The sequence below is a fragment of the Lagenorhynchus albirostris genome, chromosome 14 (assembly GCF_949774975.1).
Source record: "Lagenorhynchus albirostris chromosome 14, mLagAlb1.1, whole genome shotgun sequence".
NCBI lineage: Eukaryota > Metazoa > Chordata > Mammalia > Artiodactyla > Delphinidae > Lagenorhynchus > Lagenorhynchus albirostris.
The window spans coordinates 70,614,741-70,630,739 of NC_083108.1; the positions used below are offsets into that span (position 1 = coordinate 70,614,741).

At 45.9% G+C, this 15,999-nt stretch overlaps 1 protein-coding gene across 1 annotated transcript in view; it reads right to left on the minus strand.

Moving 5' to 3' along the window:
- Positions 1–15,999, minus strand: part of SVOP (SV2 related protein) — an 83,482-nt gene that overhangs the window by 37,664 nt on the left and 29,819 nt on the right. Inside the window, exon 6 of the mRNA XM_060120963.1 lies at positions 10,149–10,273. Coding sequence (XP_059976946.1) covers positions 10,149–10,273 — 125 coding nt within the window. The remainder of the gene's footprint in view (positions 1–10,148; positions 10,274–15,999) is intronic.

The following is a 15,999-nucleotide window of genomic DNA, read 5'->3' on the forward strand; positions in this document are numbered from 1 at the left end:
ATAAATGCTGCAAGTCAATGGGGTAGGTAATTATAATTCCCATTGTGTGTGTCTATCTTTAATCCCTATTTTCATCTTTATATCTGTGTCAGATAAGTTGTTATTTGACGAGGATCACGTAGCTAGTAAGTTGGTCAGTAGAAGAGCCAAAATTTTAACCTAGGTCTGTCTATATTATGCAGCCCATCACTCGCTTCCCTATTTAGGTGGTTTCACAATTATAAACAATACTTCAATAAGCATCCTTCGTCTTAAATCTTTGTTTGCATGTGGTTTCCTTAGGGTATATTCCTGTAAAAGAATTTGAGTCAAAGGGTACACGTTTTAAGGCTTTTGATATATATCATCAAAGTGCTTCCTAAAAAGTTGTTCCAATGTATAGTCCTACAAGTGCCTCTCCAACAAAAACCATGAGGAATTTCATTCACTCAGCTCTGAGAATGGAGACCAATTGCAGTGGTTGTAAAAGATTACAGTGATTACCATGAATGACTCGGAAATTTTATTCTGTTCTCCAAATGGTGTGCTTATATTATTTTTAAAACATCAATACTGATAATAAAATAGGAAGCATGTTTACATTTTCCCCACCAAATTAAAAGCAAATTACTAACCATGAAAAAAATGTGCAGTAGCATATTCTAAGGGCAAAGCTAATCCTGTCCTTAGATGTCAAGGATTTGTTTTTATAATGAACTTACAACATGCAGCCTTTTTTTTCTTTTTTAGGCACAGAATTAGTACATGAAAGCATTCTCATCGTAAATAACTTAGCAATATGCAAGAAGACAGAGTGTATGATGAATTTTCCTCTTCCTCCTTACCCCTGCTTCCATTCCCCTTCCCCAAAGCCATGACTAATAGCAGTTTGCTTTGCAACCTTCCAGCCCCTTTTCTATGTAAATGAATATATAAATTTAAAACTGAATAGACAGTTTTCCAAAGAAGACATAACAGATGGCAACAGGTGCATGAAAAGATGTTCAGCATCACAAATCATCAGGGAAATGCAAATCAAAACCACAGTGAGCTATCACCTCACACCTGTCAGAATGGCCATCATCAAAAAGACAAGGAATAAGCGTTGGCAAGGATGAAGGAAAAGAGAACCCTCGTGCACTGTTGGTAGGAATGTAAATTGGTGCAGCCACTACGGAAAACAGTATGGAGGTGCCTCAAAAAATTAAAAATAGAACTACCATATGCCAGCAATTCCACTCCTGGGTATTCATCTGAAGAAAATGAAAACACTAATTCGAAAAGACATGTACACCCCTATGTTCATTGCAGCATTATTTACAGTAGCCAAGATGTGGAAGCAACCTAAGCGTCCATCAACAGATAAATGGATAAAGAAGATGTGGCATTTATATCAATATATATATATATACACAATAGAATATCAACCACAAAAAAGAATGAAATCTTGCCATTTGCGACAACATGGATGAACCTAGAGGGTGTTATGCTAAGAGAAATAAGTCAGACAGAGAAAGACAAATGCTGTATGATTGCACTCACATGTGGAATCTAAACACCAAAACAAATGAACAAACATAACAAGACAGAAACAGAGTCACAGATACAGTACAGATAATAGACAGGTGGTTCCTGGGGCCGTGGGGAGGGGAGGCGAGCAGAGAATTAGGTGAAGGACGTGAAGAGGCACAAACTCGAGCTGCAAAATAAATGGGTCACAGGAATGAAATGTACAGTATGGGGAATATATGCTGGAATTAATTATATAATAATAACAGTAATAATAAATTTAAACAACAGAGTATCTTTTTTTCCCTTCCCTTCCCCTCTCTCCCTCCCTCCCCCTCCCCCTCCCTCCCTCCCCCTCCCTCCTCCCTCTCTCCCTCCCCTCCCCCTCTCTCCCTCCTCCCTCCCTCCCTCCCTTCTTCCCTCTCCCTCCCCCCTCCCCCTCCCTCCCTCCCCCTCCCTTCTCTCCCTCCCTCCCCCTCCCTCCTTATCTCCCTCCCCCTCCCTCCCTCCCCCTCTCCCTCCCCTCCCCTCCCCCTCTCTCCCTCCTCCCTCCCTCTCTCCCTCCCCCTCCCTCCCTCCCTCCCTTCCTCCCCCCTCCCTCCTTCTCTTCCTCCCCTCCCTCCCTCTCTCCCTCCCCCCTCCCTCCCCTCCCCTCCCCCTCCCCTCCCCCCTCCCTCCCTCCCTCCCTCCCTCCCTTCCTTCCCTTCTGCTCACACATGCAGCATACTGCCAGTGCTCCACCCATACAAATGCCCCGATTCTCACCACCTCTGGCTATGCCAGTCCACCTTCCAACTGCCAGCACTCGCACCTCTTCCCTGAGCGCTTTCTCTGGTCATTAAAGCTTGCTTTGCCAACCCATGTGGCAGACCAGAAGTGCCAAGGAAGTTAAACTTCCCAGGAGCAGCTCTTAACAAATGACAGTTGCCTCGTCCCTCGAACCGGACAATTTGGAGGATGTGCTGCAGTGTCTCCCAGAGGAAACTCCTTGCTTTTGAATTTCTGTGTCAGGATCTGCTCCTGATTAGACAGTCTGGAAATCTTTCCATAGTAATCTATGTAGAGCTACCAGATTATTTTTTAATAGCCGTGACCTATTAATTAATATTTAGATCGTTTTCAACTTCTTGCTTTTGCAACCTATGCCACAAGGAACATCTTTTCCTGTCATTGTTGCACCCCACGTTTGGCCATTATTTATAGTAGTTCATGATGAGAAAGAGTCGCTTCACCCAAAGTGAGCTTCACCCAAAGTATGGGGATTATTACAATCACATTGAAGAGCTGAAGAATAAGCAATGAAATTAGCAATGCCAAGAAGCAGCTGATACGGGCACAAACAACTCCCCACTGCGAATAATCGCATTTACAGCACTTGGCAGTTAAAGATTTGCCATTTGGATCACATGCCTGGGAAGGAAATGACCTGTGATCTCCGTCTGGCATCTCTGCTTGGTCTTTGGGGAAAACAGCAGCGCCAAGGACAGATTTGTGAACCAGCTTATTCTAGACACCAATCTGAAGCAACTTCTGAGACAGGTCTCAAGGCAGAACAGGTGGGCAGCTACCTGGGGTATTCATCTTTAAGAGCGGCTAAAACACTCACTCGTAGGATGCCAGGTAGGGCAGGCTTCCATCTCAAAGGTAAGTGGCATTTCTGCTGAAATACACAGCACCCTCTACTGGAAATAAAAAACCATCTGCCCTGGTGCCAACCTGTGTCTTGTATATTTTTTGTGAGGCAGTATGTGCAATTAGAGGTGATTATTATTTTTCGGTGCCTATTTGCATTTTCTAAAACAAAAATGTACTGTTTGTAATGATAAAGTTACATTTAACTCTTTTGCTTGGATTAAAGTCTCTTCCTTCTTGTGGGAATGTAAATTGGTACAGCCACTATGGAGAACAGCATGGAGATTCCTTAACAAACTAAAAATAGAGGTACCCTATGATCCTTCAATCACACTCCTGGGCATATACCCAGAGAAAACCATAATCCAAAAAGATACATGCACCCCAGTGTTCATTGCAGCACTATTTACAATAGCCAAGACATGGAAGCAACCTAAATGTCCACCGACAGAGGAATGGATAAAGAAGATGTGATATATTTATACAATAGAATATTATTCAGTCATAAAAAAGAATGAAACAATGCCATCTACAGCAGCATGGATGGACCTAGAGATTACCATACTAAGTGAAATGAGTCAGACAGAGAAAGACAAATATCATATGATATCGCTTATATGTGGCATTTTAAAAAAGGTGCAGGGCTTCCCTGGTGGCGCAGTGGTTGAGAGTCCGCCTGCCGACGCAGGGGACACGGGTTCGTGCCCCTATCCTGGAGGATCCCACATGCCGCGGAGCGGCTGGGCCCATGAGCCATGGCCGCTGAGCCTGCGCGTCCGGAGCCTGTGCTCCGCAACAGGAGAGGCCACAACAGTGAGAGGCCCACATACCGCAAAAAAAAAACAACAACAAAGAAAAAGGTGCAAATGAACTTATATACGAAACAAAAACAGACTCAGAAACATAGAAAAAAAACTTATGGTTACCAAAGGGGAAGGCAGGTGAGAGGCTTGTGGAGCAGAGGTGAGTCAGCTGTGGCGATAGTAGCCTAGCCAGTCCCCATCCAACTCACCAGCAGACAAAAGACACAAGAGTAAAAGCCCTGCAGAGACCAGAACAAGCAAATGGCCAAACTGCAGTATCGTGAATTAAATAAATTGTTACCATTTTAAGCCATAAGTGTTGCGGTGGTTTGTTACAAAGCAAAAGGTAACTCTACATTCCACTTAAAAACCATCTGACCTTAAGCAAATCCCTCAGGATCTCTGAGCCTTAGTTTTCTCAGCTGTAAAATGGGGATAGTAGGGCTGTCCAATGGACAAGAAGAGGTAGTGTGAAGAGAGAGCTTAGCATGGGCCCTGCACCTGGCAAGCACTCCACTGACATTATTATTATCACCATCACTACTACTCTTACTGTTATCACCAAGGACCAATGTGAACACCTACTCTGAGGGAAGAGAGAAAAGAAAGAAGAAATAAAGGGAGAGGAGGAGTTAGAAAGGCAAAAATTAGGGCAGAGGGATGGGTTCCTTATTAACAATATAATTTCTATATGAATTGGTGGATGTTAGCTAAACTTACTGTGTTAATCATTTGCAAGATATATGTCATTACACTGTACACCTTAAACTTATACAGTGCTGAATGTCAATTCCATCTCCATAAAACTGAAAGAAAAACAATTTTTCAATTAAAAAATTTTAATAATATAATTTGTATTTATACTAAAAATTTGAGTACATTATAAGGACTTGTGATTGTTGAGCTTTTAACAATTATATAGCAAAATCTTATTCACTTGGTTTTGTGAGATAGCACAACTGGGTAAAGTCCTTCTGAATGAATGGAAACTCTTAGTTCCATTTAATTACACAAAAAATATCTTCGACTAAATGTTTCCAAATAATGAACTTAGGGGAGCCATTTTTATAACTAGATAAGAGCTTTGCATAATTAAGACATGATTATTTTTATGTAAATAGCTGGCGTGAAAGTGCTGGGGAACCAGTGAGTCTCTTGGGTGGCTAAATATTTCTTGTGTAATTTTTTTTTGGGGGGGCCTCGCCACCTGGCATGAGGGATCTTAGTTCCCCAACCAGGGATCAAACCCGTGCCCCCTGCAATGGAAGTGCTGGGTCTTAACCACTGGACCACCAGGGAAGTCCCTCTTCTGTAATTTTGTTCGTGGTTTTTATTTGCCCTCTTACTAACCGTGTGATCTTACACATGTTACTGCTTTAAAGCCTCAGTTTTCTTACCTGTAAAATGAAGGTAATCATATCTACGTCTTAAGGTTTTGTGGGTTTAAAATGGTCATGTGCCTGGAATGCAGTAATAGCTCAATAAACATACAGAAGGGCTATAGCAGCATTAAGTAAATGAACAGCTAAATGGGGAGGCAAGACATTTGGTGTGTGGGGGAAGGGAGCAGGTAGGCAAGCTCAGAACCCTCACGACATCAGGTAAGGGGGTAAAGGCCCTTCCAGCTGCTCTGTGTCCTTAATTTTCTTTCCCTGGTGTCCTGTACTCTCTGCCTGAAGATCTCTTCCCTTCACAGTTTTAGGGGATTTTTTTTTTCTCTCCTCTAGTTATTCTGCCATTGGAATCCCATCTGCTTACAGTCTTCCAGAGGTTCCTCAAAATTTCTGTTCTGCTGATAACACGTTTTTCTTGCTTTCCAGCACTCTTCAAGATTTATTTCTTATACCTTTTATGTCACTTCCAGAAAATGCAGAAGAAGAGGACGTAGAAAAGAGCGTTTCTCATGGCACCATCTTGAAAAAGAATCACTGTGGACATTCTGAATCCCTGGTTCCTTTCCCTTTCGTCAAATGGAAAGAAAATCCAGGGGGCTGTTTGGAGGCTGTTCTGTTGCCATCTCCCCGAGCATCCCTGGGAAAGGAATTTAATGTGTACCTCTGTGATCTCATTCCTTCCAGCATGAGGGGAAAATGGTCCCCTAGTCAATGAATGGCTCATGAATGAATGGGACAGTGGCTATAACTACAGGAATTCGTGGAGTCAGGCCAGAAGTGGAGCACATTGGCCACAAGCCCCTGCCAGCCCAGATTAATGGACTTGGCTTAATGGCCTCTGTTTTAAGCTCCAGTGGTTTTTAAGCTCATCCCAGATCCAGGAGTCCATGTCAAATGCCTACTGAGCACAGCCCTGGAAGATCAATAATGAAAAAGGGAGGGAAGGACGGAGTTGAACTGAGAGCCTCTAAGTGGCAGACAGTCTGGATTTGTCCCTGTGTTAAGTCCATGTTCTCACATCTCCTTTCCTCTACATTTGTTGTTTCCATAATTATACACCGAGTCCATCGTCCATCTCACTGATGCCTCAGCCTCTTACCAAAGCCTTCAGCAGACGAGCTGCGTGCTGACATTTTTTGAGTGTCTGCTAGCCACTGTCCTGGGCACTTCACATGTGTTGCCATTTAACATTCTAAGTGACCCATGGGGTAGGTATGCTATTATCCCCATTTTAGAGATGAGAAAACTGAGGTGTAGAAAGGCTTAATGACTTGCCTAAGGATGCATAGCTATTATGTGACAGGGCCAGGGGAGCCTGGTTTTGGAGCCCATGATCCAAGCACCCTGCTTCAGTATTAGCATTCTCCTTTGAGATCACCTCTCCCAGCCTCCCCAAACCGTGACACTTCAGAGGCTCAAGAAGTCAATCACTGAGCTGTTGACCCTCGGAGAGCAGGGGCTGCAGTGGTGCCTCACCCCAATCTTCACCCACCAGAGCCAATCTTGCCATTTCTGCTGCCAGAAAGCCAGTCTGCCAGCAACAGAGACCAACACGGAGCCCTCAGGATGGAACCATCCCATGTCACTTGGTGGCGAGCTTTTTACATTGGACATCTTCCATTTGGGAAGAAGCAGTGATTCATCTTGACCAGAAATGGCACATGTTCTGGGTATTGGTTTGCCTCTCCTGCCCACAGGGTCTCAGGCAGCATTACTATCTGAGGGCTTTCCAAGTATTTGACCCATTGACACAGGATCCCCTAGTGCATGGGACCAAGGGAGCCGATGTATAACAAAGGAGATGCAGCAGTGGGTATATGACCATGGAATCCACTGGTCCTTTCACATAACATGCCACCCTGGAGCTGCTGGCCTGAGTGACGGAGCAGCCTTTTGTAGGTGCCGTGGAGGTGTCAGCTTGGAGATGATACCCTGTGAGGACGGGGCACTATCTTCTAGGACACAATATACCCTTAAATCAATGATTATTACATGGTGCTGTGTAGAAAGAAGACATGGTTCTGGAAATCTAACAGTCGAAGTAAAAGTGGCCTTCATTGCCATCATTCCCAGTGACCCACTTGGGGGGATCTGTGCTTCCTCCATTCTGCATCTTCTAGGCTCTGTGGGTCTGGAGGTCCTGGTTCCCAGAGAGAATATGCTTCCACCAGGGTACGCAGCAAGAATCCAATAACTTTAAGCAACAGCTATCACCTAGTGACTTTGGGTTCCTTGTGTCAAGAAATGAGTAGCCATGAAAGAGAGTCATCATTCTGTCCCAGGAATTGATTCTAAGCATCAGGAGGTGGTAGGATTACTGTTACCTACTTGGGTACCTAGGTGATACACGGGACATCGCTTGGTAATCCCCCTGCCCAGTCTTGGTGTTAAATGGACGGGCAGCAGCAATGACCTTAGAAGGGCGTGGTAACAAGGGGCCTCATCTAGATCAGCAGAGGTACTAGCCAAAGGTGAGGAGAATCTAGAATAGGTGGCAGAGGGCAGAGAATAATACACATTGGTTGTAGTCATGAGGCCAGCAGCCATAGCAGGGACTGTAGGTTGTCTCACTAGCCATCCTTTTATAAGTCTTTTCAGGGAAAAGACCAACCAGAATCCTGGAGGAGCTGTTCCCAGACGGGGTGAACTTATTATACGATGCGAGCACATCCAAAGGGTCCAGGGAATGGACTGTAGTGGATGCTGTGATGCCTGGATTCCCCCTTCAGGGCTGAGGCATACGGTCCCTCTGGAATGACCAGGAGTACTGCCTGCTAAGAGCTCAGAATTGAGGCCCTTGCAGGAATTGCCTTGGCCAAAAATAGCTGACTTCCCCAAGGTCATGTTCCCTCCTTGCGGACAGCCCACATCCAAGGTGGCTGATGTGTGGGTACAAAGGCCCAGCCCCCATGCCTCAATTTGGAACAACCCTAAAAAGCCATCCCAGCTTCCGAACCCCTACAGGATTGGCTGAGGCCCCCATCGGCTGTTACAATCGCATTGCCACTCAGCTTCTCCCTCTGCCCATGCCCGTTTTTCTCACTCCCTTACAGGTGTTGATCCTGGCCCCCTCTTGCACACAAATCTCTATCTCAGTCTGTTTCCCAGGACGCCAGCCTGTAACAGAAACCGTGCCTGTTTGGCTCACTGCTGTACCCCCAGGACGTAGCACTGGCCCACGTCATAGCAGGAGCTCAAGAAATGTTGGTTGAATGAATGAATAAACTAGAAAGAAATCACCTGGTCCTTGTGCAAAATTTTCCTCAATTATTGCAGTAGGGTTCCCTATCTCCAACCTGTCCAACCCACCACTGCCAGATTAATACTTTTAAAGTATCTCTCCTGCTCAAGAACTTTCAGTGGCTCCCCACTGTCTATAGACAATCCCTTTGGCCTGGGATTCAAGACCTTTAAGAAGCTTGCCCCGGTCTATCTGTCCCATCTCAGTTTTCAATTCTCATGTATCTCAGCCTAACAAGCTATCTGAACTGGACCATTAGCCTTCCTCAGACTCAGCTACGGCTTCCTCTTTTCATGAAATTCCCTTCCTATGAGATATCCTACATCTTCCCCAGTCTCCTCTGGGTCTTTCCAAATCCTTTTAATCCTTCATAGCAAGGCAGTAAAATGCAATGGTTAGAGCCCAGGCTCTGGAGTTAGAGGGAGTGGGTTCAGATTCCAACTCTGCCTCTTGTAGCTGTGTCACCTGGGGCAAGTTACTTTACCTCTCTGTGCCTCAGTTTCTTTATCTGTAAAATGGGGTTAATAATAGAATCTACCTCATAGGGAAATTTGGGGGATTAAATGAGACAATCTGGGCAAACTGTTTAGAACAGCACCTGCTCCTTAATAAACACTAAATATTGGCTATTAATCATCATCCTTGAGAGTGGGGTCAACACACTTTTTTTTTTTTGGCCACACTGCCACTTTCAGGATCTTAGTTCCCCAACTAGGGATGGAACCCAGGCCCTCGGCAGTGAAAGCGCAGAGTCCTAACCACTGGACCACCAGAGAATTCCTAAACACACTTTCTATGAAGGGCTGAATAGTAAATATGTCAGGTTTGCAGGCCATACAGTCTCTACTGAGACAACTCAACTCTGTTGCTGTAGCATGAAAACAGGCGTAGATAATACATAAATGTATGGTGCGGCTGTGTTCCAATAAAACTTTATTTAGAGACCCAGTAATCAGGTCAGATTCGGCCCACCTGCCACCACCTGCCAACCTCTGCTTCAGGATTCCCCAGTCTCCCAGGAGACAGTGACTTCTTCCTACAAGTCTGACTACTCTCAGTATCTTAACAACAGCAACAACAAAATAACACATAACTTACAGATCATTAGCCCCATCCCCTGCCTCCTGGTTAGGTCCGAAGAGGGTAAGAGGCAGCACGCAGTATAGTTAAGGGCACAGATGTTACAGGCGGACAGACTCAGGTTCTTAGTTCCACCTGCAGCCTCTGTGACTTGGGCAAATGATTTCACCCGCTGAGACTCAGTTTTCTCAGCTGTAAAGTGGAGACTGCACTAATTCAACACGCCCCCCAACATCTTCTGGGGCTGCTGTGCTGTGTCAAAGAGAAACGTCCAATCAATGCTAGCTCTATTATCTTATTATCATTTCACATCTACGACCTTCCAGCTACCGTGTTGCTTTTGCTGTTGGTAATCATTATAATAGTGACAATGACACCATTCTCTGGCTCCATCCAGAGCCCCTGGATACCAGAAGCCCTAGTGTATGTACCATCTTTGCATCCCTCTGAGGCCATGAACATAGTTGGCTGGCTGTCTGGCTGGGTGGCCAGAGCTGGGTCTTTACTTACGACTGGGGGACCCCTCCGATCCCGAAGCCCACCAGGCCCCGGAGCACCAGGATCCAGCTGTACACGGGCGCGAAAGCACTGAGGATGCCATAGTACAGGGTCCAGAGCACACTGATCTTCAGCCCCTGCGGAGAAGGAAGACACAGGGCTTCTCAGCATCTCCAGGTCACATGTCCCCTGCACATGTTCAAAGTCACCAATAGGGTCACGGTAAAGGGTGAGCCACACAGCCAAGGGGATGCCCGGGGTTCTCTGCATGGGTGGCACCCACCCTGAGGGGGTGTGGGGGAAAACTGTGGGTCATTCTTGGCTGTCCCAATGATTGGCATTTAACAGATACATCCCAGAGATGTTAGATGTCTCACAGCACGTGAGACCTAATAAAGACTTCTCCTGTGTCCTGCACCAGCTCGAATCAAACTTCCCACCCGACCATCGTGCAGTTGAAAACTGTTTATGGTTATCAGCGCCTAGATCTTCACTCTAGTTTACATATAAACAGGATTTTGGAAGGTGGGTCACGTAATTTTTCAGGAATGCAACTTCTAGGTACATCAAAGGAGGATACACTTTGTTTTATCCAGAATTTTACAAAATGGTTCATCATTTCAGAAAACCGTGTTGCCAATGGCAACGCTGCGTGTGATAGTTGAGTGACTGAGGGAACACTTCGGCATCTGTCTGCATTTATGGGGCTTCTATGTGTATCTATGAATAGATTGATCTGAATCTTATTTCAAAACGTCAGATATAAAGAAAAAGCATTGACAAGATTCCATTAAATCCAAACTTATTTATAATTGGGGCAAATAGTAACTACTTCCTTTTAGGATCTAGGCAGAGTTGTATGTGAATATTTGCATACTGAAAGTAAATTTATTAATTACCTCCTTTAAAAATTTTCTCCCTTGTATCATAGTTAGAGCATTATAACTGACTTCTTTTTTATTATTTTTATTTTTTTATTTAATTTTTTTTGGCCACGCCGCGAGGCTTGCGGGATCTTAGTTCTCTGGCCAAGGATTGAACCCTGGCCTCTGGCAGTGCAAGTATGAAGTCCCAACCACTGGACCACCAGGGAAGTCCCTGACTTCTTTTTTAAAACTGTGTAAGCAGCTAGGTTATTTTATCTTTGAAATTATTTCTGGATTATTAGGGGCACTATTAAAAATTTTATAATTTTTTTAAATAAAGGGGACACTGTAGGGAATTCCCTGGCAGTCCAGTGGTTAGGACCCAGTGCTTTCACTGCCATGCCCCACATTCGATCCCTGGTCAGGGAACTAAGATCCCGCAAGTCGCGTGGTGCAGCCAAAAACAAAAAGACATTGTATTCGATGGGGTTGAAAACCACCTAGGAACACAGTACTGCAGGACAAACCTGGTACATATTCCTGGAGTGTCAATTACCCTTAGAGACTGAAAAAAAATTAAGGGTGAATGTAATTTAAAATAGAGTTTTTATAACACAACCAACACCAAATGTATTATGGAGTAGAGTGCAAATTTAACATGAATTTTAGACCCGCCACATGAGGTCTGAGCAGACCTCCCTCTGCAGCACTCTTCCTAAATCTGTAGGATTGAGTTCACCCTTCTGCCAGCTCCCCATACCCCCATGCTTCAGGGAGAAAGCGTAAGACATACTAATTTTAGCTTTAAAATGAAAATGAATTAAAAGGGACTAGAGAGGGAATTTGGAGGTCTACCAGATGATTTCAGGTCTTTTGGAAAACAATTTTAGGTGGAAGAGAGAATGTTTTAAATAACTTTGCATCACCTTGCAAGCAGGCGATCTCCTTTTCATTTGAACCTTCACTTGTCTGATTACGCCCAAGAGGAAGTATCCATGTGGTGCTGGTCTGCCTTTCTTTTCTAAATTTATTTATTTATTTTTGGCTACATTGGGTCTTCGTTGCTGCCCGCCGGCTTTCTCCAGTTGCGGCGAGCGGGGGCTACTCTTCGCTGTGGTGCGCGGGCTTCTCACTGCGGTGGCTTCTCTTGTGCGGAGCAAGGGCTCTATTCGCGCAGGCTTCAGTAGTTGTGGCTCATGGGCTTAGCTGTTCTATGGCATGTGGCATCTTCCCGGACCAGAGCTTGAACCCGTGTTCCCTGCATTGGCAGGTGGATTCTTAACCCTGCTGGTCTGTCTTTAACACCTTTTTAAACATCTGCTAATCTCTCACTTTAACAAAGAGGGCAGTGGGGCAACCATACCAGCTAGAATTTATTTATTTATTTATTTATTTATTTATTTTGGGCAGTGTTGGGTCTTCGTTGCTGCGCATGGGCTTTCTCTAGTTGACGCGAGCAGGGGCTACTCTTCGTTGTGGTGTGTGGGCTTCTTATTGCGGTGGCTTCTCTTATTGCGGAGCACGGGCTCTAGGTGCGTGGGTTTCAATAGTTGTGGCACAAGGGCTCGGTAGTTGTGGCTCGCGGGCTCTAGAGCGCAGGCTCAGTAGTTGTGGCTCAGGGGCTTAGTTGCTCCACACCATGTGGGATCTTCCCGGACCAGAGCTTAAACCCGTGTCCCCTGCATTGGCAGGCAGATTCTTAACCACTGCGCCACCAGGGAAGTCCCCCAGCTAGAATTTTATAACATTGTTTTCTTTGTATTTATTTTTGCAGATACTTCCTATTTAGTGCAGTTGCTATTGATTTCCCATTTAAGACTCTCTATCAAGTTTCCTTTTCAAAAAACATGCATTTGAGGATTTAAAAAAATGTTGATATAAAGAGAGATATGACGTATATAAGAGAACAGGTGGAGCAGGAATTATTCAAGCCCAGGAAAACCTGGATCTATTGTAATAATGAATAACAATAATAATTAATAAATAATAAAGCAACCTTTCTGTTCCCCTAAACCCAGGGCTATGATATTGGTACCTGCCACACATATACTTGGTTCCTTTCTTTTGACTTAAGCTAACTTAATAGGGATTTTCTTTCTTGGAACCCAACGAGTCTTGAATCAGTAACAAGACATCATTAGCAGCAGAGAAAATAAAAGAACAGAAGGAAAACAGCAGGAGAAGAGGAGAGGGGAGAGAGGAGGGCACCCAGACTGGCACGTGGCAGCCAAGCCTCTCTCACGGGGCTGCCCGGCAACTGTGCTATCCCAGTGAGGTCACCGGGTGCCCCCATACCAGGCAGCAAAGACAAGCAGGCTGATCTGTCCTGTCAGGTCATAGCAGGGTACAGCTGGCTCTGCATTTGCCCGTCTATGCCAGGGCTTTCCAGCTGCCCAGAAAATGAGGACTCAGCAACCGTTTGGAAGTACTGTTATAGCTATTGCAAAGGCACCGGCAGTGCCAACAAGCCCCATCTAAGCACTGCTTGGGGACTCTGCAGAAATGTCCTTTGGGCTTCTCATTACCTACAGTTGTCATTCTACCTAACATCTGTTCTGCCTTTTAGATTGTTACCCCTCCCTCCCTTCCTCCCTCCCTCCCTTCCTTTCTTCCTTCCATATTTATTAAGCATCCTCTGTATACCAGGCTCTAGAGATAGACGGATAGATATTATACATGCATTAATTTGCTGATTCAGTTATTCATTCAACAATCAGCATGTATTGAGTGACTGCAGTATACCAGACACTTAGAGATACTGATATATATTATTCATTCATTCAATACACAGGTATCGAACACCTGCTGTGTGCCCAGCACTAGAGGTACTGAAATGTATCATTCATTCATTCACTCATTTGTTCACTATACATGTATTGAGCACCTGTTGTGTGCCTGGCAGTTGAGGTCCTAATATACATTATTCATTCATTCATCCATTCACTCTGCACACATTGACAGCCTACTGCTTGCTAAGCACTTGGCTTTGTCCTGGGCTAGGGCAGGCCACATGACAGCCAGAGTCTCTGACTTCATGGAACTTTCATTTGCATTTCTTAAATCGCAGCCCCATCATTACACTGGATCCTCACAGTGGCCTGTGGAAAGACGTTATTTTCATGACCACTTTATGAATCAGCACGTTGAGGGCCGACGGAGCTGAGTGATTTGTTCAGGATCAGCAGAGTCAAAACTGGAGCCAGGATGTCTAATGCCCGAAGCTGTACTTTGAATGAGCCACTCCCCTCCTCCAGGACCTTTGACGGCTCCCCATTACCCCTGGCAGAGAACATACACACATGATGCAGGTGTAAATGCAGCGAGGACAGGTGGGCCTGGGTGAATGAAAGAGAACTTGCCCTGCCTTGCCAGCCTCAGCTCCAGACAAAAGCTACCATCACAGAGTGTGGATCCCAAGCTGCCGGATAACGCAGCTTTCCAAAAACCCACATCTCTTTTTGCTTTTATGCAAAAATATGTGAATTTTGAAGCGGAGGCAACTGATTCAAAATCCCATAAAGCATTGCATGGGATAAATTATACACATCTGGGGGCCACATTTGGCTCATGGCCCACCTGTTTGCCACCTGGAGCCTGGAAAGGCTTTCATCTTGCTGCCACTTGGATGCCAGGCCTGCAACCCCAGAGGAGCATGCTGATCTCATCGCCATGAGCATTGCTCAGTCTCCTGCAGGACTGTCTGGCTCAAGTCTCCTGGTACTCTCCAATCTTTCTCAAGCACAAGGAAAATAGTCACAGGCAAGGAAACCCGAGGATCTTCAAAATATTGAAAAGAGAGGCCCAGTGCCTGCCAGCCACCTCCTTTTCCTCCTTAGAGATAACGTGGTCCTGTAGCCTTTGAACTAGAGGATGACCTGATCACATTCTAAATCTTTTTTTTTCGAGTCCCAACCAAAAGTAGTTACCATTAATCACGGGCTAACCATGCATCTGTAAATACTGTTCTAAGTGTATTATATACATTTTCTTTCTTTTTTTTTTCGGTACGCGGGCCTCTCACCATTGTGGCCTCTCCCGCTGCGGAGCACAGGCTCCGGAAGCACAGGCTCCGGAAGCACAGGCTCAGCGGCCATGGCCCACGGGCCCAGCCGCTCCGTAGCATGTGGGATCTTCCCGGACCGGGGCATGAACCCGCGTCCCCTGCATCGGCAGGCGGACTCTCAACCACTGCGCCACCAGGGAAGCCCTACATTTTCTTACTTAATCCTCCCAGCAATCCTTTGAGCTCCTACTGTTGTCAACCCTATTTTGCCGATGGGAAAACTGAGGCTCAGAGAGGTAAAGCAGCTGTCTCAACGTTACCTCGCTCGACAGGGGGCGCTACGTTATGAACCCGGATGAGTTTATCTCCATCTGTGCAAGGCCACACACCCACAGTTGCCCTTCCTTTCTGCGGCTGCCACAAGTCCCCAGGCTGTAGAAACTTCTGTAGGAATCAAAGCGTTCTTGGGGCTTCCCTGGTGGCGCAGTGGTTGAGAGTCCGCCTGCCGATGCAGGCGACACGGGTTCGTGCCCCGGTCCGGGAAGATCCCACATGCCGCGGAGCAGCTGGGCCCGTGAGCCATGACCGCTGAGCCTGTGCTCCGCAACGGGAGAGGCCACAACGGTGAGAGGCCCGCGTACCGCAAAAAAAAAAAAAAAAAAAAGCGTTCCACCGAGTCCTAGCCCCACATGTGATCCTCCTGCAAAGTCACGCAGCAGACGCCCTCACAGAAACCTCCCAGCTGAGCCAAGGAAGATCAGGGAGCTGAGAGGAGGTTCTCCGAGCTTGCCAAGACTCGCCAGCTGTCTGGCTCGCCTGCTGGTCCTGGAGGAGTTCTGGGGAAGCTTTATAATTAGAGCCGGATCCATCCTCCACGAGGTTGGGCCAGAATTCCATGCTGGGGAGAAGGAGGCTCTTCAATCTGGCGGCGCTTTCTCGCTCTCTCTCCGGTCACGCCAGCTTTATGTTGGGTGTGGTATTTAGCAAGCTGCTC